The sequence below is a fragment of the Phyllobates terribilis genome, unplaced genomic scaffold (genome assembly GCF_046119375.1).
Source record: "Phyllobates terribilis strain yellow unplaced genomic scaffold, ASM4611937v1 Scaffold_7__3_contigs__length_470593459, whole genome shotgun sequence".
NCBI lineage: Eukaryota > Metazoa > Chordata > Amphibia > Anura > Dendrobatidae > Phyllobates > Phyllobates terribilis.
The window spans coordinates 368,530,937-368,553,438 of NW_027362767.1; the positions used below are offsets into that span (position 1 = coordinate 368,530,937).

Sequence of the window (22,502 nt, forward strand, 5' to 3'; positions counted from 1 at the left end):
AAGTTCTGTTAATACTCTAAATTCAGGTAATTCCCATTTACAGATATAGAAGAATGTTATGTTATCTCAGGGAATTTACATTTAATAATCAATTGAGCTCTATTACAAGTAACAAGTTGCAATAGTTATGTTCTTTCAGAGGTAAAATAGAAAAATCCTCATAAAAACAATCAACGGAGCAATATACTTTTTCATTAAAAACACCCACTGTTCTCAAGAATGGAGTGATTTTTAATTGTATTATTTCCTGGTCATCGCATGGGTTACTGGCCACCTTTTCACTATAGTAACTGTGGCTGAACACGTTAAGTGCTTACAAGATGTTTCCAGTAAAGTTTGTAAATGCTGCTCTGAAGCTAACTGGATCGTTGGAGTGATCTGTTAGTTCCTGATCCATCCAGCTTCTCCGACGCTCGGAGTAGTATCGGAGCGCATACACTTTGTGCCAGAATTGTGATAATGCCGCTAGTCATAACTGTAAGTAAAGCAGAAGTGCACCGAGTCCCAACGGCAAGTAGCTGGGGGCAGTGGAGCAGTGCACTCGTATCGAAGACAATGAGACAGCTCCGCTAATTATACAGGAAAGGTTTTGATTTGCTTTTGCCTAATATCGATATTTATAGCATACAAAAAAAATTGACAATTCCTTATTCTGCAGGAGCTCCTGAAACAAAAGTGAAAAACTTCAGGTGCATCAACCATAAATATGAAAACCTAAAATGTGAATGGAAAGCTGGTGTAATCGGCAGCAATGAGAACTATGAGCTACTGTACTGGTAAGCGCATGTCATCTCTAATTTGCATTGAGGGGTGTTCTAATTTCAGCCAATGAAGATTATTAAATGTATCAATTTCCAATATGCGTTGTATATTAATTCTTTATGATTTTCAAGAACTTTGCTAGTTATTATTATTAGTCAGTACCTGTGGTGTAACTAGAGTCCGATGGGCCCCGATGCAAAATTTGGACCTTGGCCCCCATCTTCATGTTGGTCAGATGTATGGGGTCTTTATAGTATTTTAGATCCTACAAAGAAATACGTGTTCACCCTCCATGTAATTATGTCCCCCTCCTGCCACCTCCCTGTAATAATGTCCCCTGTCCTGGCCCCTTCTTGTAATAATTTGCCCCATCCTGCCCCCTTCTTGTAGTAATTTGCCCGTCCTGCCCCCTTCTTGTAGTAATTTACACTGTTCTGGCCCCTTTTTGTAATAAGATTTACCAAGCTGATGCCATGTCCCTGATTAATATGAGAGGACAGACTCATGTCAGGTCAAAAAGACAATACATGGCGGGACTAGGGATTTATCCAACCAACAAATAAATCAGTGGCTTTAAAATATATCCAGGGATGAGCATCAATTTTTTAGAAATGATGAGCAAATCAAATTGATGTGAATATAACTCGTGTTAAGTTTTTAGGTATTTACTTAATCCGAACAATTTGCAATTCACATAAATTTGCCTTAAAGGGCATAAGCAATTTTACATGTAGCAGAAAATTACATCAGCTAGAGAAAGCTTACATAATTCCAGGCATGGCTGGTCAGGCTTTCCAATTATGCCTTGCAGCTATCACATCACAAAAGTTAGCACAGCCAATCAGGAGGGAACTGTCGTAGAAAATATAAAAGCAGAGGCAGGGACCGCAGCAGCCAAATTGGGGTTGAATCTGCATAGTGAGAGGACCTCACAGCTCACATCTTAGCAATAGAGTAGAGAAAGCAATAAAACACTGAGGATACTGTTCAAATAATAGGTGACAGCACAGCAGTGAAGATTTCTTTTATATTGAGAGAGAGGTAGAAGAGTCATACATGTCTTTTCATGGTGATTGAAAGCGTTTGGAATACTTTCAATTAACGGTCAATTAAATTCCCGGTCAAAATTTGAATTTCAAAAGATTCGCTCATCACTATTTACCATAAAATTATTACATTCTGCTAGAATATATAGTAGATCATGTGGTTAATACGTTTTACAAATGTGCTATTCTTTGAAGGAAAATTTAAATTTCTTTCCCTTCTACTTTCGATACTTATATTAACATTGAATCGTTTTCTATACTCCCATTCCTTATACTTTACACTGTAGCACTGCTAGTGCAGAATAGTTATTATGTATATTCCAACCTCAAGTTCACCAGCGTGGAGAGCAGATCAAACTTATATCAAATGGATTCTGGTCAAATATGGACAAAAAGGACTTTATTTTGAGATATATTTGACTGGATACAAAGTGATCATGGAGCCCCAATATTATTGAAAAAGCATAGTCTACTACACATTTAAATACAACTGTATACAATCAAATACCTTACACCATCAGTATACATTTAATAACTATACAATTAATGAGACCATGCTGATGATTGGTAGTATTCAGCAGAAATAACGAGACCTATATTAATCAGGCCATCACTGTGCAATGGTAACAGAACCTGTTTAGCACAGTAAATAATGAAATTGATAGACACTGACATATTGGTTGTACTGGTGAACACTTCCAGAGTCAAGTGCTAAAAATCTGGTTGCCTAAAGCCAACTCTGAGGGTAGCTTGGCTTGGGCGCAGAGGGAACTTAGCATTTAATGGGAGCACTAAACTCATTCAGGTGGAGGGTAAAAGCAGGAGATTTGCTCTACCACTGCTAATAAGGACCTTTCGTTGTATTTTCTTTATTTAAACCGAGTACCTCCTCCAACTAATGCTATTGCACTTTCGGAACAGTGTTTTTTCTTCTGTGCCCTTCAATTCTAAAGTTGTGCCCCTTGTAGTGATAATAAAAATTTCCCCATCAATCAACTGGGTCTATCCCATAGAACTTCTCTGTGTGTGTTGGCTCTTTCTCCACTTACACTGGTCAATTAAAACCCATAGAGAAGGTCTGAGGTGTACACCCAGTTGCATTAACTTTGGAACAGGGAGGCACAGAAGAAAAAGAAAAAATATTCCAGAATCAGTAGAGCAGCACTGATGAGGCAATTAATTTAATTAAAAAAGTTTGGTGAAAGGTCCTCCTTAAAGAGCTGAGATAATTTAAATAAAAATAAAGAGCCATATATTGAAGTCGATGTGTTGGACTCATGAAAAGTTGGCAAAGTTGGGATCTGTAAGGATCTGAGTATCTATTGAGTAAACAGTGAAATTGATAGACATTGGCGCATATGTTCTCTACTTGTGAATACTTACTCCAATCTGTTATTTTGAAGGCAAGATGGGATGTCTCAGAAGAAGACGTGTAGAAAGTACATGATGCTGAATCAAATGAACACAGGATGTGATTTTGGAAGTGATGTATTCGAGATGTTCTCTGACCTGTTTATTTGTGTCACTGGAATTCCAGGCATGGACCCAATACGACCATCATACTTTATTTTACAGCCACAGAATATAGGTAAGATAGAAATAATCAATTACCTATTGGTAAAATAACTTTCTATTGGACAAGAACAGCAAGACAAACATCTAGGTGTCTAGAGGCCAACACAAGCTCACATGGTGGTTAGTATAGAGTGGTGAAGGAATAGATAGTCACAATTCCTTGATCATTACATCCATAAAGTCATCCTGTTAGGGCATGTCAATGGGAAATATCCAACTCTTGACCCCACTCAATGAGCCAGATAGAGAACAAACTGTAACACCAACCCCAGTTCCTTGAATGGCAGCCACCTCTTCCTCAGATGACAACTTACAATCACTGATGAAAGAGAAAGCCCTTTAAGTTAGTTATACAGAAACAGTTTTGTTATAACATTCAAAAGGCATGCATAATTACCAATGTTAGGGTTGCCACTTTAGAAACCAGCCTAGGACTACCCATTTATAAATCCAGGATTTTGCATATATGCAAATCACACACTTGAGCTCATATGACCAGTCACTCTCACTGGTGAATCCTGGCAGTGTACATACCACACACTATCAGGATTAAAAAGTGTGTGCTCACTTAGAGTGAATGCAAACTTTTAGAAAAAGCCTGGACTACCCCTTTAATATTACTGCTGATCAGCACAAATATTTTTTACAGATAAGTCTATGGAAAATGTATAGAAATATGTTTTATTTTGAACAGTATACCATTCATGGAAAATTACAAATTCCAATTTGTCATGTGTTTGATAGGTAAACCTGGTATACCAGAAAATTTAAATTTGACCATGCCCACACCTGATGAATTAGTTCTGAGCTGGAAGGAACCGAAGGGCAAACTTCCTGCTCATTGTTTCCAATATGAAATCCAGTCCAAAAACCAAATGGATATGTGGCAGGTTCGTATTAAATGTAATTTCTAATAACTGCTCCTTGGCCCCAATACACAACCTGTATTACATTCTGCCAACTGTTACAATGCCAATTATACTACTGCTATCCCCTTACATACAAATACAATGTGCCTGTTTAGGGAATCCCTAAATAACCAATTTTGTAAATGTTCACTCATTTTAGTAGCCCAGGAAAATGAGGTTGGATTATTATATTTTGGTTTGAAATTTTAGCTATAACATCGTATATATTTTTTTTTCTAGATTGTGGCTAATCAGAAAGAAAGCAGCCAGTATAGTGTTCAAAGATCGGAGACATCTAACACTTGTTTACGTGTCCGAGGAAAAGCAAACATATATTGTGCTGATGATGGATATTGGAGCGACTGGAGCCCAGAATTGTGTTGGACAGGTAATAGTTAAATAGTAAGTGGCTATCCTGAGACTGCAGAGGTGGTTGGTAACATAAGAAACCTAGCTGTACAGAATAGAGTTAAAAATCCCTCCGTTCTTAAGAACAGAGAGGAATTTTAATAAGAGGTAAATGTCAGAGTAGATTGCTTTTACAAGCACTTTGCAATTTTAACCATTAAAGAATTTGAGACAACCTCTTTAATTTCTTAACTCCTAGTTTACACATTTATCTATAGTACTTGTATTCATGATTTTTTTTTATTTTCATAGATAGCTATGTGTTAATGATTGTTAATGAGTCAGTCTTCAGGATTTATTAATTAGTTATATATAGAGTCTATAAATATCACACACTTAAGATAAAAAAATCTTTTGGGCAATGAAAAAAGCTAAATTTAGACACAAACTAAAATAAAATATAAAAGAACTAAAAAAATTTCTTCTGGACCACCCAAAGACTATAAATGTCTGGGCAGTCTACACTTTATTCTGCTATGACTTTCTAAATTGTTAATGCAGATTAAGCAGCTTTCAGGAATATGTGCAGCTGTGGGGGTAGAAAGCTGACTCCCCACAGAGAAGACAGACATGATTTATTAACATGTTTGCCTTTCTGATCATTGTGTACACAATGTTAAACAAGTGTCTACAGATTAAGAAGTACTGACAGTACTTCCTCCTCTGAACCCAGTGATTATGTGATTGCTGGGTGTAGGGAAGAAACAGGAGCTGCTGTGTCCTAGGAGACCTCATCAGCTCTGCTATGCAGCCACAAGCTGAATTTCCCCTGCAACTGTATTTGCTATACCAGCCCTAGTTACAGGGGACATCAGCAATAAAAATTATGAATTAATATGTTCAGGCGTCACCTGAAAGGTCTTCTAAGACCTAATTGGTGCACAGTTTGCAAAATAAATGAAAAAATAATAATAAAGAAAGCAAGAGAAAAAAAAACTAAAACAAATAACACCATCACTCTGAATAACTGTTTGTAGCCTTGCCTGCTAACCTTGAAAAAAGATATGTTGAATATATAAAAATATTTTTATGAAAACACAACTTAAACTGTTTTTAGCGGTCCTTTGTGGTCATAAAAAAGAAACTAACAAATAGGAATTTCCCCTTTTTCTTTACAATTTTCCATGATATGAACATAAAAAAATAAAAATATAAAAATGATATAAAAGTTAAGTCCAATGTATCGCAAAAGAAGAGGCAAAAATTATTTAAATAGCTGTAAAATTTTTTTTTAAAGTCATCAAAAGTGCATGTACAATACAATCTAATAAGGGTGAGGGGAATATACCCAATCCTGAGCTAGCTAATCAAATTAAAGGGTTGTCTCAAATTCTTAAAAAGTCCTTGTAAAAGTAACCAACTTTGCAATTTATCTGTTATTAAAAATCATCTCCGGAGGAATTTTACATTTTATAGTTTACTGCTCATTGCTTAGGTTACTGGCCACTTCTGCAGTCTATCAGTGATGGACGGATTCCTAGACAAGGAGCACAGTGCTTAGAAACTCGTCTCTATTTTGTAGCATCTGCTCGAAAGCTGATCAGATTTCTTGATCCATTCAGCTTCAGTGCCCCTGTGCTTCATTGATGTTGGAACAAAGCTTGCAGCTTTGGAAAATGCATAGTTCAGGCCAGTGGTGCAACTATGCCATTAAATCAAACTGTCAATCAATCAGGAACGCACCACTCCTTAGCAAGCAGGAAGCCTGTAGCCTGTGTGCTCCCGATTGAGAACATAGGACAACCCCTTAAAAATTTCAGTAAATTCCCAATGTAGAAAATATGATAAAGTGTCAATATAATTTTTTTAATCTTAGATACCAATGGTTTTACTTTATCTCCTTGCAATGTTCCAATTAACAATAATTCTTTTTGGTTTGGTTTTCCCTTTCAGAACCTCCTTCAGAGCTTGAGCTCAAGTGGCTATACTGTATTGCAGCTGTGATCACAGTATTCACAGGTTTATGTGTTGTTGCATGTGTATACACAGTTAGAAAGAGGAGGTAAGTTCCTGAACCTCAACTCCGTTTCTTTTATTTATTTAATCCTTTGTCTCTGCAGCCAATTTTCATTTTTTTTGTAACCATTTTCCCTCCTCGTATTCAAAGAGCCATACGTTTATGACTTTTTCATCTACATAACAATATGAGGGCTTGTTATTTGTGGGGTGAGTTGTAGTTAGAATGACACAATCCATTTTATCGCGCAATGTACTGAAAAATGAGAAAAAAATTCCAAGTGGGATAAAATATGAAAACAAATTCAAGTTTGCCATTCATTTTTGGGTTTTGCTTTAAAGTATTTTTTGTTTGGTAAAAAAAAACCAAAACCCGTAAACATGATTTCACAGGTCAGTATGTTTATGACGATACTAAACTTGCATAGATTTTTTTTTTTATTTAAACGGTGAAAAATTTTGTTTCTGTAGCAATTTTCTGAGACCCATAGCATTTTTATTTTTTTGTTGAGCCAGACGGACACTTTTCTGACCTCTGTCTATGGAGGACACTATAGACACATTGAGTATGTGCATGTAATGTCTTTTTCAAGGGGATGATGCTTTAGGAAACCCCAGTGTTTTTTTTTTCTGAAGTGTCTTTTTTAGATTTTTTTGGGCCATTTCTAGAACGCTTTTTCAAAAAAATTTTGATAGTTGGTGTTTTTTTAAAATTTTTAAATCATTTTTTTAAATTATTTCCAGCATTTTTATGTTTTTTTTGTACTGGAATTTCTTGGTGATTTATTTTTTTAACTCCATTTAGCAATTTTCTGGCTGATTTTTCAGAGATGACCTGCCTGAAAAAGACATTAAATCACACACTCTTAGAGTACATCAGGAGTAGTGTTGAGCGAATTTGTTCGGCATTTCAAATTCATGAACAAGCCGGAACCCCGAACAAGAACCCAAATTTGAAATGCCGAACAAATTCGCTCAACACTAATCAGGAGTACACACTAAACGTAGGCAGAAAATTTGATACATAGAGGCTATTTTTCTAATAGTATAGTCCCCTAGGAATTGTTTAAATGTAATATGCTCCTATTTTGAACAGTGGGAAATACAAGTTAGCACCTAATACTGGGTACTTTAAAAAAGTTTTTTTTCTTTTCACTTTTGTCAAGAAAATTAACTATAGATGACCCAATAAATTAGGGTAGAATTTAACTCTACTCAAATGTTTAGTTATTCGCTTTCATGTGCATTCAGCAAAATGGTGGCTGCTGGCCTGTAAAGGGCCATCAAAGGGTTAAAAAAGAGAAAAATATCCTTATATTCACCTTACCACTCACATCTTCAACATCTCCACTCCTTACTATTATCAGTCCAATCCTCGCCACTAGAGATGAGCGTTGTTCTACTCGAACTGTTCGCCAATCTCAAATTCGAGCTGTTTTGGGCGGTGTTCGAGCCGGTCGGCGAACACGAACAATTTGAGAAAAATTCGGCTGTTCGAGGTTATGTTCGATAACTGTTCGTGCACCAAAATCATAACTGGATTTTTTCTCAGTAATGATGAAAATTAATGTTAATACGCAGTTTGAGTGTACAGCGGGGCGGGGGGAGGGGCAGGGGATGGATCTCTGCAGGAACAATGAAGATCTCCATTTTTTTTTCTCTTTCCCGCATTTACAGTGGGGAGGTGCAATCTGTCAGCCTATCAGCAGCGCACACACGGAGCGAAGTGCTTTTTTTCACACAAGCAAGGGCATGTGTGATTGGCAGTGTATGTCACATGTCCTTGCCCTATAAGACCAAGCCATTTTCCCCGTCGCCACCATTTTCTCACTGCTGCAGCTGCGTGTTAGACGGCACCGCTGTTGCTGTGTGTGCTATACCTTGTTAATTTCAAGCCAAATTTCGCACAAATATACAGATAGCATGGGAGCAGGGAATAGTTGTGATTGCAGTCCTTTTAAGGACTAGGTTACAGCATTTCCTACGACTTTTATCAGGGAGGTCTGTGCTCTTAAATAGATAGGTTGTGGGAGTAAAGACTAATTGTAATTGGAGTCCTTTTCAGGACTAGGTTACATGAGTTCCTATCAGTTTTTGCCAGGCAGGTCTGTGCCAGTGCTGTGCAAGTTTTTTTCACAGCATTTGGCTGAATCTAGCAAAGCTAATCCTTTTTGGCCTATTGCAGAGTGTGTTAGTCAGTGGAGTAGCCTATCTGTGTTGCAAGATATAACACCTGTGTATAGAATACCAATTTTTTTACTGCACCTAGTGAAGTAAAATCTTTTGGGCATAGCATCATTCTATTAGTCCATCTATACTGACCTCCATCAGGTTGCAAACTGAATATAATTTTTTTCTGCATCTAGCTCTGAAAAAATATTTGGGCTTCTAGCGGTGTGTGGGACTTGGTCTATTAGTCCATCTATACTGACCTCCATCAGGTTGCAAATTAAAAATAATTTTTTTCTGCATCTAGCTCTGAAAAAATATTTGGGCTTCTAGCGGTGTGTGGGACTTGGTCTATTAGTCCATCTATACTGACCTCCATCAGGTTGCAAATTAAAAATAATTTTTTTCTGCATCTAGCTCTGAAAAAATATTTGGGCTTCTAGCAGTGTGTGGGACTTGGTCTATTAGTCCATCTATACTGACCTACATCAGGTTGCAAATTAAAAATAATTTTTTTCTGCATCTAGCTCTGAAAAAATATTTGGGCTTCTAGCGGTGTGTGGGACTTGGTCTATTAGTCCATCTATACTGACCTCCATCAGGTTGCAAATTAAAAATAATTTTTTTCTGCATCTAGCTCTGAAAAAATATTTGGGCTTCTAGCGGTGTGTGGGACTTGGTCTATTAGTCCATCTATACTGACCTCCATCAGGTTGCAAATTAAAAATAATTTTTTTCTTCATTTATCTCTGAAAAAATATTTGGGCTTCTAGCAGCGTGTGGGACTTGTTCTATTAGTCCATCTATACTGACCTCCATCAGGTTGCAAATTAAAAATAATTTTTTTCTGCATCTAGCTCTGAAAAAATATTTGGGCTTCTAGCAGTGTGTGGGACTTGGTCTATTAGTCCATCTATACTGACCTCCATCAGGTTGCAAATTCAAAATAATTTTTTTCTGCATCTAACCCAGCCAATAGTTTTGGCCTAATACCACAGTTTGGCCACTCAGCTCTGCTCGGTTACCATCCATTGTTTTTTTGTGCAAACAACTCCAGAGTTGTGAATTAGTTAACCACCAAAATGAGTGGAAAAAGGCCTGCTGCTGGTGGAAAGGGGAATAGGCGTGTTGGGAAGGGGAAAAAAGGTTGTGTCCGTGGGGTAGGTGCAGAAGAAAGACCATCTTCCAGCCAAACTAAAATGTCTACTTCTTTTAGCGGACAATGTGATAAGATCCCTTTCTTACGGCCACGCCAATCGCTACAAATTCCAGATGAGGCACAAAAACAGCAGGTGCTTCAACGGATATCAAGTGCTCCTTTAAGTGGGCTCTCCTCCACATCAACTTCAACATCACAAATACTCCAGTCCTCAAAGGTGTCACCCAAATCGCACTTGCTTCCTCACAGCTCCCAAATCTCCAGCTGCCCGTCTGAGTATGAGGTAGAACAGATGGTTGAGTCTGCAGAGCTGTTTACTCATACTATAGCCTGGGAATCAGAGGTCGACTCCAGCGCTTCTGTGAATCCAGACGAGGAAATGATCTGCACTGATGCCCAGAATCTTTATGAGTCGGATCCAGGACCAGACGCAGAAGGTTCTGACCATAATGTAGACCCTCATTCCCAAACTGTAACTCCTGTTGGTGGAGACAATGAGGAAGACGATGATAAGACTCAAATACCTGATTGGAGCGACAACTTTAGTTTTTTGTCAGGGCAGGAACAGGTTGGCTCTGAGGACGACGGGTGTGATAACGCACAGGGTGATGATGATGAGGTCGGAGATCCCACTTACTGTCAACCCACAGTCAGCCAAGAGATGAGGTCAGCAGAGGAGGTGGAGGAAGATGCTAGTGACGACGAGGTCAGGTTGCGCCTTCCTGGACAGAGACGTAGTACTGGAAGCACGTCAACAACTGCATCCTCAAACACAACTCTGCCTCTCACCACAAGTCGTGGTGGCTCTTCAGGTCGCATGGGTGCTAAGCCTTGCATAGCCTGGGCATTTTTTCAGATCGATAAAGATGACCCAACTCGTGTTATCTGTAACATTTGTCAGCAAAAGCTAAGTAGAGGCCAAAAAATACATAGTTTGAGTACTTCATGCATGAACCGGCACATGGACATGAAGCATAAGTTGCAGTGGGAAGCTCAGTGTGCTACAATGCGGTCTAGCCGGCCGGGCCAACCACCGTCTGCCATATCTTGTGCATCCGCGGCCTCTTCATCCTCTGTGACTGGGGGGACAGCAGTCACACCTGTTTTGGGGCGCAGACCTGCCACCTCTTTACCCGCAACAGCCAGCGTGATTGGCAGGTCATCATTTTCTTTGGAGGTGGTAACACCAGCTGGTCTTGAGCGCTGTCCGACATCGATAGCACCACCTTTGGATCAAGGCAACCTAACATGTCCGCCTGCATCTTCCTCACAGACCGGCAGTTTGCCGGGGACACCCTTATCAACCCCGTCTAAGCACAATAGCCAGCCCTCGGTCCCTCAGATGTGGACAAGTAAAAGACCATTTCCTCCTAGCCATGAGAAAGCTAAGAGGTTGAATTTCACCATCTGCAAGCTCTTAGCTACAGAAATGCTGCCTTTCCGCCTGGTGGACACAGAGGATTTTCGAGACCTTATGTCCGTCGCAGTGCCCCAGTACCAGATGCCCAGTCGGCACTACTTCTCAAAGAAAGGTGTGCCTGCGCTCCACCAGCATGTCGCACACAACATCACCGCTTCTTTGAGAAACTCTGTGTGTGACAGGGTGCATTTCACCACAGACACTTGGACGAGTAGGCATGGACAGGGGCGTTACATGTCGCTGACTGGGCACTGGGTAACTATGGTGACAGCAGGACAAGGGGCTGCTGTCCAAGTCTTGCCGTCCCCACGAGTTGTGCGTCAATCCTCTTTATGTCATTTTTCCACCACTGCTTCTGCCTCCTCAACCTCCTCTCGGTCTTCCACCTGCACCCAAAGCCTGTCTGGTCATGCCACAAGCTTTCTAACTGCGCAGAAGGGATCCTGCACACCTCCTTACTATGCTGGCAGTAGGGCTCAACGTCATCAGGCGCTTTTTACATTGAAATGTCTGGGAAATGTGAGTCACACAGCTGAGGAGTTGTGGTCAGCTCTGGAGAACCAATTTCATGAATGGTTGTCTCCACTGGACCTGAAACCAGGGAAGGCCGTGTGCGACAATGCTGCAAACCTGGGTGCGGCCCTTCGCCGGGGCAATGTCACACACGTGCCTTGTATGGCTCACGTGTTGAACCTGGTTGTCCAGCAATTTTTAGCCCACTATCCCAGACTAGATGGCCTTCTGCAGAGGGCACGGTCGCTGTGTGCTCACTTCCGCCGTTCGCATCCCGCAGCTCAGCGACTTACATCTCTACAGAAGTCGTTGGGCCTGCCACTTCACCGGCTAAAATGCGATGTGCCTACCCGGTGGAATTCAACTCTGCACATGTTGCAGCGACTGTGGCAGCACCGACAAGCCCTGGTGCAATACGTTCTGACGTATAGCCTGGGCCAACGAGATTCAGAGGTGGGGCAAATCACGCTGGAGGAGTGGTCTCAGATCAGGGACCTATGCACCCTTCTGCACAGTTTTGAAATGGCGACGAAGATGTTTAGTGCTGACGATGCCATTATCAGCATGACTATTCCGGTGATTTACATGCTGGAGCACATGTTAAACAGAATTCGGAGTCAGGTGGTGGCACAAGAGGAGGTGGAGGAAGTAGAGGAGGAGGAGTTGTATGCGGAAGGGCTAACATCTGCAAGGTCCAGACGGTCGGCAGCACCAAGGCGGCAGGCATGTGAGGGTGGGGGAGATGGTTTTACCAGGGCGCATGGTAGCAGCCAAACTAGTGAGGAAGGTGCAGGAGCCCAGGAAGAAGTGGAGGACGAACTGATGGAAGACTCATCAGATGAGGGAGACCTTGATCACATTTCTGTTGTGCGAGGTTGGGGGGAGAGGACAGAGGAAGGAAGCATGATTGTTACCTCGCCACCAACACAACAGGGACTTGGTGCTCCTGGATGCGCAACACACATGAGTGCCTTCTTGCTGCACTACCTGCAACATGACCCTCGAATTGTGAGAATTAGAAATAATCCTGACTACTGGGTTGCCACACTGTTAAAAGTGTAAATTTGCAGAAATTATTCCTGCCATAGAAAGGGATGCACGCATGCAGGAGTATCAGCAGAGACTGTTGCAGAATCTTACATGTGCTTTTCCACAAAATACCAGTGGTGCACGTAGTGAATCTCACAGTTCCAACTTGCCAACCGTGGGACCGTCAAGTGTTCAGCACTCAAACCGTGACAGAACCACAGTATCTGCTGGTAACATCAATTTTGCGGAATCATTTCACCACTTTTTTAGCCCATCCTTTGCAAGGCCACAGGAGACAAGAAGTCTGACACATAGTCAACGCCTAGAGACGATGGTACAGGAGTATCTCCAAGTAAACATTGAAGCCACGACTGTGTCACTGGACCCTTGCTCTTTTTGGGCTTCCAATCTGGATAAATGGCCGGAGCTAGCCACTTACGCCTTGGAGATCTTGTCATGCCCCGCAGCCAGCGTTCTGTCTGAACGTGTGTTCAGCGCTGCTGGTGGTGTGCTGACAGATAAGCGCACGCGGCTCTCCACTGATAATGTAGACAGACTCACGTTCATAAAGATGAACAAATCATGGATCCGAAACGACTTTTCTACCCCTGTGTCATCCTGGGGAGAGTAAAAGCTTGATGATTGGTTAAAATCACCCTACCAACCGTTTTAAGCTTTCAAATTACTAATCATGTTTATCTGTATCTTGACTGGAAAATAATTTGGGCTTTGTAGCAGTGTGCAGCACTGATCCTATTAGGCCATCTATACTAAAGCTTCACCAGATTTAAAATTAAAAATAATTTTTAGCTGCATCTAGCCCGGAAAATAATTTTGGGCCTCCGAGATGCGCAAGGCACATAAGTGCCTTCTTGCTGCACTACCTGCAGCATGACCCTCATATTGTCAGAATTCGAAGTAATCATGACTACTGGGTTGCCACACTCTTAGATCCCCCAAACTTTTCGATCAACCTTTTCATTTTAATAAAGACCAAAAAAATGGTCATTTTTGAAATTATAAGCATTAGCAGGTTGTTAGAAACTGAAATCAAACAGTTTTCAACTCAAAACTTTATTCTAGGTGATGTTACATTTTCACATAGGACCCCTTCTTCGAAAGGAGCTTCTGAACTCTCTCGTCCATTGAATTTGTCAGGTTTTGGATGGTTTCTGCTTCAATTGTTTTGCATGAGGACAGAATACCCTCCCAGAGCTGTTGCTTAGATGTGAACTGCCTCCCGCCATCATAGACACTCCTTTTAATGATGCTCCAAAGGTTCTGAATGGGGTAGAGGTCAGGGGAGCATGGGGGTCACACCATAAGTTTGTCCCCTTTTATGCCCATATCAGCCAGAGATGCAGATGTTTTATGTGCAGCATGAGATGGTGCATTATCATGCAGAAAAATGATCTTGCTGTGAAATACACGGTTCTTCTTCTTGAACCATGGCAGGAAGTGCTGTTTGAGAAAATCCACATACATTATGGAGTTCATCTTTAGCGCCTTCAGGGATCCTAAAGGGGCCGACAATCTCTCTCCCCATGATTCCAGCCCAAAACATTACTCCACCTCCTCCTTGTTGGCGCTGTAGCCGTGTTTGCGTGGGGTGTCCATCAACCAGCCATCCTCCACTCCATCCATCTGGACCATCGAGCGCTGCACGGCACTCATCCGTGAACAAAACAGTTTTGAAATCAGTCTTCATGTAATGTTTGGCCCACTGGAGCCGTTTCTGCTTGTGTGAAGTGGATAGAGGAGGTCGACAGGATGGCGCATGCACAGCTGCAAACCTCTGAAGGACCCTGCATCTTGTTGTTCGGGGGACGTTGGAGGCACAAGCAGCTTCAAAAACTTGTCTGCTGCTATGACAAGGCTTTTTTGCCGCTGCTCTTTCAACCTGACGTAATTGCCTGTAGGAAAGAGTCCTCAATTTGCCCTTATCAGCACGCACACGTGTGTACTGTGAATCAGCTACATACTTCTTGATTGCCAAGACACTTCATCCTGATCATCGCACAATGTTGATTGTAGTCATGCCTTGACCTAAACACTCCACAATTTGTTGCTTCTCAGCAGCCGACACATCCTTTTTCTTTCCCATTTTGGCAGAAAATGTAGGCTGCTTAATAATGTGAGAGAGCCTTCTTAAGTAGTCTTGCCTTTCATTGGACACACCTGCCAAACTAATTAGCACAGGTGTCTGCAATTGCTTACAGTGATATAAAGAGCCCTGACACACATCACCATCAATGAGTTTAACTGACAAACAAACAAATTCTTCCCTTATCACTCCTAAACACTTTTTGTATAATAATTTGGAACGCAGTGTACATGTGCTTTTCCACAAAACACCAGTGGTTCACGTAGTGAATCTTACAGTTCTAACTTGCCAACCGTGGTCTGTATGGAGTTGTTCAATAAAGGGCCCAAAATTAAGATAACATAGATGGGAGAGGTCTCTATGAATAGGAATTCCTAAGTATTTGATACCCTGTGAGGGCCAGGCAAAGGGAAAGTTGGACTGGATGGAATCCTATATGGATTTGGGGAGGGAGACATCGAGGGCCTCAGACTTCGCTGCATTGATTTTAAAATTTTACCATGTAACAAAGTGATCTATTTCAGCCATAACAGCATGGATGGATATATGTGATTGAGTGATATATACTAGGACATCATCAGCAAATAGAGAGCACTTGTACTCGGTGCCTCCCACCTCAATCCACCTAATATTGGGGTTATGGCGAATTGATGAGAGCAGGTGCTCCGTCACTAGGATGTATAAGAGAGGGGACAGAGGACATCACTGCCTTGTCCCATTGGTGATTGTGAAAGGTGATGAAAATGTTCTGACGCACCCCCTGGGCCTTGGGACACCCGGAGCCGGACCCTTTTTGGTGGATGCTGGTGGTTGTAGTCTTCGTGGCGGCGACCCAGTTCCGTGGCTCAGGGCGGTCAAACCAGTGGCGGAACTATTTATGTGGTTTTGATGTTTAAATGTCCGACTACGCCACCCGTGGATTGCGGTCAGAGTGAACCGCCGCTACAGGGCAGACCACTGAGGCTGGTGTTGTGGGTGCAGCAGAGCGTAGCATAACTCCCCACGGGAGGAGTATAGCCTCAGGGCAGTGTATGCGGAGGATGGGGGTGATGGTGCAGGGCAGCAGCAGTAACGACACGGAGTCAGTGATGCAGTTCAGGGCCTTTACTCACAGTTCTTATTATCCAGACCACGTCTGCAGGTAACGGCTGCCCACGTCGTACTGTGCTCACCAGGTGAGGGGCTCAGACAACTCCCAGATAACTTTGGAGCACTTCACAGGACCCCCTTTGTGTGTCCTTTGTCTGGCCTTTCTTACCAACACTTCTGTCCGGCTGCCTCGGGCCTCCTCTTGGTAAACTTGGCGCCAGTTTCCCTGACCCTATGTGGTGCCTTCCTAGCGGGTGTAGCGAGGGGCTGCGCCACATAAAATGTCAGAGCCTCCGGTTTCTAGCTGAGGGTCGTTTCCTGCCTCCACTAGTTCGGGGACCGGTCTCCCCCTTTGGCCTGACCCCTCCACGCAGGTGGATTCGGGCGTGCGGTGGCGACTCGCCCGTCCGCACCCCTGGGATCCCTTCATTCCTCGTTCCTGGAGCCTTCTCCGCTCCTCTTCCTTCCTTCTCCCTCTTCCAGGCCTGGGCCTCTGTTACTAGGCCCGCCTCCGGAGCAGAGCTCATGCAGAGCCCCTGCTCCCAGCCACTTCTGCTCAGACTTCTCTGCACTGAACTAAGATGGTGCCCACCTTTTATACTCCCTTCTCAATGCACCCAGGAACTGCTTCCTCCCTGCTCCTGCACTACAGGGTTCCCCTTCCTCAGTGTTCCCTCCCCCCACTCCAGCCAGGGACAGGGACTGTCGTGCCCATCTCAGGGGCATATTGGTCGCCCTGCCCCACGGCAATGTGGTGTAATGCATGCAGGTGTCGGGTCCTGATCCACACTCCATCCTTACCTGAGAGTGAGATATCACACCTCTGGGTGAGGTGCAATACGTCTTTAGCAACTGAGCCCTCAGGTTACTACAGTTCCATTTATCTTCAGCCTAGGTGACGTATTGAGATACAGGGCCGTGATTTTGGCTATAAAAGGGTCCCCTAGACCCCTACCCCAAGCTTTTTAAGAGAATCATATATGGCGTGCCAGGAGACTCTATGGAATGCTTTCTCAGCATCCAACGAGAGTATCTAATTACAAATTTTTAACTGCATCTAGCCCATGAAATACTTTGTGCCTAGTAGCAGTGTCTGCTAGTAAGCGGATTATCCCGGCTGTTAAGCAAGCTGCACCACCTGTAGTTTAGACACTTAATTTTTTCAAAGGAAATGCTTCGGGACCATGGGATACTTAGTGAAGAGCATCAGGAGGCACCCCAAGGCATAGGGGCTGGGACTGGCAGTAGGATGCCTTGCGGTGGACAGCCGAGCTCGATCCTTATAAAAGCTTTTTAACTGCAGCAGCTTTAGTGGACGCTACTGGAGCTGGAATTACCGCGGCTGCTGGCATGAGACTTGCCCTCCAATAGATCCTTGTAAATGGATTTAAAGTGTATTCATTCAAATTAGAGAGACAATTTAAATTAAAAAGCTTAGAGCTGCCTCCACCACAAGGGGGCTCGCTCGACCCACCAGCGGACAGGCACCAGTATTGGGAGAGGGGGGCTGGCCGTCAGGGTTCACCGCGGCTCTGGCACAAACCCGGCGACACGGAGGTGGCACGGGCAGGAGCGGACTGGCCGTGTCGGCTTCTCACTTTTTGGATTTTAGAAGGGCATGACATGCCTATATCTGTGTCTCCCCCTCCTTTTACTCCTCCACCTCTTTTATTTTCGCATGACTATATGTACTTGTCACTTTTCCATGTGTTAGTTATGTCTTCTGAGCAGTTTGTCAGCTTTTGGACACCTTTGAAGGTGTTTTCTATGTGTTTCTATGTGTTTTTGTTTGCCTGCCATTGGTTTTAACGGTGTTCGAAGGTGTTCGACGAACAGTTCGACGAACAGTTCGGCGAACACACGGGTGTTCGACGAACCGAACCGAACTCAAACACTACGGGGGTGGCTCAACACTACTCGCCACATCTTCTAATCCCTGCAGCTCCTGCTGAAATCTTCGAGCATCTCACAGTGACCCGGAACTTCTGTCCCTGATGAGGGCTGGTTCGGTTCTGCACATGCACACACAAGGTCACGGTGTATGTCATGACATCATAACATTGTAGCCTTGTGCATTGTAAGTGCACAGAACCTTCCCAGGCCTCGTCAGAACTGGAAGTCCAAGCTCTGTGTGAGAGGCTTGAAGAGTTCACCACAAACGGCGGGTATCAGAAAAGCCTTCGAGGCCCGAACAGCAGATGGTCAGAAGAGGTGTGACCGAAGAGGTAAGCATTAAGGTGAGTATAAGGCTTTTTTTTTCTCCCTCATTTTTTACATATTTCTTAAAATTCTCCATAAGTCGAATTTCAGAATAAAACCCGTGTGAATGGGCGAATTCAGGTTTTGCCTGATGTCATATGTGGAAACCTTAAGAGGGTATCTCATTAGAGAATACTACTTTTGGAAGGAGCAGTCACGAGTAATTGGGTGCATGTACTACTTTATGTACCATATTAGTAGAGATAATATTTTATATGCTGTAGTTGAAGGGAACTCGAAAGGAAATTTATGGTGCCTGTGATTTTTGATGGCATGAATTCATCACTGGCTGTGTTATGGCGACCATGTATGTTTTATTCTTTTACACTTTTAGGGCTCGCTTACATAAAAATGGCAGCATGCTGCAAATTACAGTGCAAATTGGAAGCCATTCTCCCATTCAATTCTAGGGGTGCATGGAAAACATCGGACTGCACTTGGATGACATCCGTGATTTCAGCGGACTCACACAATGGAGAAGATGGAGAAATGAAGTTCTCTGTCTTCTCCACACCTGTGCTACAATTCTCTCATCTGAGAGAATCGGATCACACTGAGCTGACACATGGATCAAACTCTGATGAGAGTTTGATCAGAGCGTCATTACCGTGATCAATCCAATTCTATAGGCTTGTGTGACCCCGGCCTTAGAGAAAACATTCTTTGAAAAGCCATGTGGAAGCTATGTGTCTCAAAGGATGTCCAAGGCAGGTCCCGGTGGCTTCTTCTCACCATTAAACTGACAGGTTTATCCCTATGTGTGTATGTAGGAAGAGACCTGTCAATCTACGGGAGCTAGGTGATGAGAAAGCATCAGGTACCTCCCTAGGCCTAGTCATCCGATACTTATAGTCCTCGACCAGCTTTTCAAAATATGTTTTCTTTAAAATATCTCAACTTGAGTAAAACATACATGGCTAAAATAACGCAGCCAGACGTGCTTCCCGTGATATAGCTCTGTATGAATCTACTGTCAGGTTTCCTTTAGCCACCACATTGAAAACAAAATGTATTTCTAAAGTTTATATCTATTTTTTTCTTTTAGACAATGGTCCAAGAAATTACAATGCAAGGCAAAAGAGCTGGTGCATGAAATTGATTCCGGACATAACCTTAAGTGCTGATCTCACTTTTCTGATTGATGGGTATCCTGAGAGTAGGAGAGCAGTTCCTTACAGAGAAAACTCCTTTCATTTTTTTAAACTGCACTGAAAAAAATGTGAATTGGTTTCTATAAGTGTCCAGGAGACTTTTTTTTTAACAAGACACTTATAATGAGGAGCACACATTATTGGTTGGGATTAACAGATGTTTCATGTCATCGAGTTCAATTGTAAAGTCGCAATCTAAATATATTCTGTACTGTGCTAAAGTCTTAGGCAAGTGGGGAAAACATGCTGCAATGTAAAAATGTTTTCAAAAATAGAATGTTAATAGAATTTTGTTAATTAATAAAAATAAACTAAGTGAATGAACAAAATAGAAATCTAAATCTGATCAATGTTTGGTATGACCGTCCTTTGCTTTCAAAACAGCATCAAAGCAAGAATTTTTCTAGATACACTTGCACACAGTGAAGCGGGGAGATTGTTCCAAACATCTTGGAGAACTAACCACAGATCTTCTATGTATGAGGCTTGGGCAAATGCTTCTGTTTCTTTATGTGATCCCACAGAAACTGGATGATGTTGAGATCAGGGCTCTGTTGGGGTTGCATCATCACTTCCAGGACACATTGTTCTTCTTTACACTTAAGATCGTTCTTAATGGCATTAGCTGTATGTTTGGGATCGTTGTCCGACTGCAGAATAAATTTGGAGCTCAGATGCCTCCCTGATGATACTGCTTGATGGATAAGTATCTGCCTGTATTTCTCAGCATTGAGGACATTAAAAAAGAACAAGGAATCTCGCAAGTGATGATTTGGACCTTGCAAAGCCCCGATTTCTGCATCATTGATATTTGGAAGGCAGAGGGTGATTCAAGTGTTCACACTTTGCTACATTTTTCCATATTGGCCTGAAACTTTTGCAAAGTACAATGTATATGTATATTATATAGCTCAGCATAAATAAGTACACCTACTTTGAAAATTAAAATATCTCACTGACCACAAGAACACTTTCCCAAATTTTTTCATGACTGTTTTTATAGAAATCTTTTTTTTTAACCAATAACATGAAAGTAAGGTTCATAACATCTTCAATTTTACGCAAATTAATTGATGCAAAAATAAATGTGCCCCACATCAGAAACAACTGCATCTAGTATTTTGTATGACCTCAGTGATTTTTAAGGTCTGTACTAAGTCTTATAGGCATGCAAGGAACAAGATGGCGACATATTGCAAAATCTAGGTTTTTCCATTCTTTAAGAAAGAGCTCTTTTAGAGCCTGAATGCTGGATGGAAAGTGATGTCAACTTCTCTCTTCCAAATTCCTCATGGATGTTCAATTGGGTTGAGATCAGTAGACACTTGGCCACTGAATCACTTTCATCCTGTTCTTCAGAAATGCAACAATGGCCTTAGATGTGTCTTTTGGATCATTGTTATGTTGGTAAAGTACACGTCTACCAAGGGCACGGAGTGATGGTAGCATGCTCTCTTTCAACATAGAGCAGTACATCTGTGAATTCATGATACCATCAATGAAATGTAGCTCCTCGACACCAGCAGCATTCATACAGCCCCACATAAGGACACTGCCACCACCAGGTTTCACTGTAGGCACAATGCATTTTTCTCATCTTTGTGACACCATACAGTTTTGAAGCTACCAGTTCCAAAAATATTTATCTTGGTCTCATCACTCCAGAGTATAGAGTCTTAGTAGTCTTCATAATTTTCAGCATAGGCCCTGACAAATTGTAGGTGAGCCTTTTTGTGCTTGGGCTTTAGCAGAGACACCCCATGCATACCATTCCTCTGCAGTGTACGCTTTATTGTGTGATGCGAAACACTCATGCTGGTTTGGCTTTCTAGTTTTTTACCTCACTGCAGTGGAACTTGCATCTCTATTTTCTTCAACAATTCTTATCAGAAGATGCTCCTATTTAGGTATTAATTTCTGTGGCCTGGACCTCTATGGGAGCTGGTTACAGTTCCATCTTTGTTACATTTTTGTACAAATTTTTCTACAGTATTCTAACTCGTAAGTGTAGTTTTGCTGATCTTGCAGCCTATACCTCACTCGTGTACAGAAAATATTTTTGTCTCATGTCTTGTGACATTTCTCTTCCATGTGGTGCCATTGCTGACAACATGAAATGGGAAGGGATTCTCTTTAAGTGATGCACTTTTATGGTCACCTGTTTGATGGACAGTTGTTTAATGAATAATGGAACCCATCTGTAGCTGAATTCTTGTTAATTAGTATTTTGTAGTCTAAACTTTAGCTTTGCTCCTAAGAGTTTCATTGGGGTGTACTCACTTTTGCAACATGGTCTTGAATGAATTTGTTAGGAAAATTACCTTTTTGGGTGTGCAAAATAACAAATCATGTTTTGTTTTACAGTATTTTGTAGTTTTGTATTCCATATGAAATGTTGATTCTGAAAAAAAGCTAATGGTTTTCTAGTAAATCTGTTGGGGTGTACTAATTTATGGTGAGCACGTTGTGCATATATATTTTATATATATATACAGTACAGACCAAAAGTTTGGACACACCTTCTCATTTAAAGATTCAGTATTTTCATGACTATGAAAATTGTACATTCACACTGAAGGCATCAAAACTATGAATTAACACATGTGGAATTATATACTTAACAAAAAAGTGTGAAACAACTGAAAATATGTCTTATATTCTAGGTTCTTCAAAGTAGCCACCTTTTGCTTTGATGACTGCTTTGCACACTCTTTGCAAACTCCTGGGTTGCTTTGGCTTTATGTATTGGGTCATTGTCCATCTGTAGTATGAAACGACGACCAATCAGTTTGGCTGCATTTGGCTGGATCTGAGCACACAGTATGGCTCTGAATACATCAGAATTCATTCGGCTGCTTCTGTCCTGTGTCACATCATCAATAAACACTAGTGACCCAGTGCCACTGGCAGCCATGCATGCCCAAGCCATCACACTGCCTCCGCCGTGTTTTACA

At 42.0% G+C, this 22,502-nt stretch overlaps 1 protein-coding gene across 1 annotated transcript in view; it reads left to right on the forward strand.

Moving 5' to 3' along the window:
- LOC141154851 (interleukin-13 receptor subunit alpha-2-like) overlaps window positions 1–19,883 on the forward strand; it is a 56,973-nt gene extending 37,090 nt beyond the window's left edge. The window contains exons 5-10 of the mRNA XM_073641355.1: window positions 659–776; window positions 3,212–3,396; window positions 4,128–4,273; window positions 4,532–4,679; window positions 6,593–6,701; window positions 19,443–19,883. Of these exons, the coding sequence (XP_073497456.1) occupies window positions 659–776; window positions 3,212–3,396; window positions 4,128–4,273; window positions 4,532–4,679; window positions 6,593–6,701; window positions 19,443–19,521 (785 nt within the window). The 3' untranslated portion in view covers window positions 19,522–19,883. The remainder of the gene's footprint in view (window positions 1–658; window positions 777–3,211; window positions 3,397–4,127; window positions 4,274–4,531; window positions 4,680–6,592; window positions 6,702–19,442) is intronic.
- The last annotated feature ends 2,619 nt before the right edge of the window (window positions 19,884–22,502 follow it).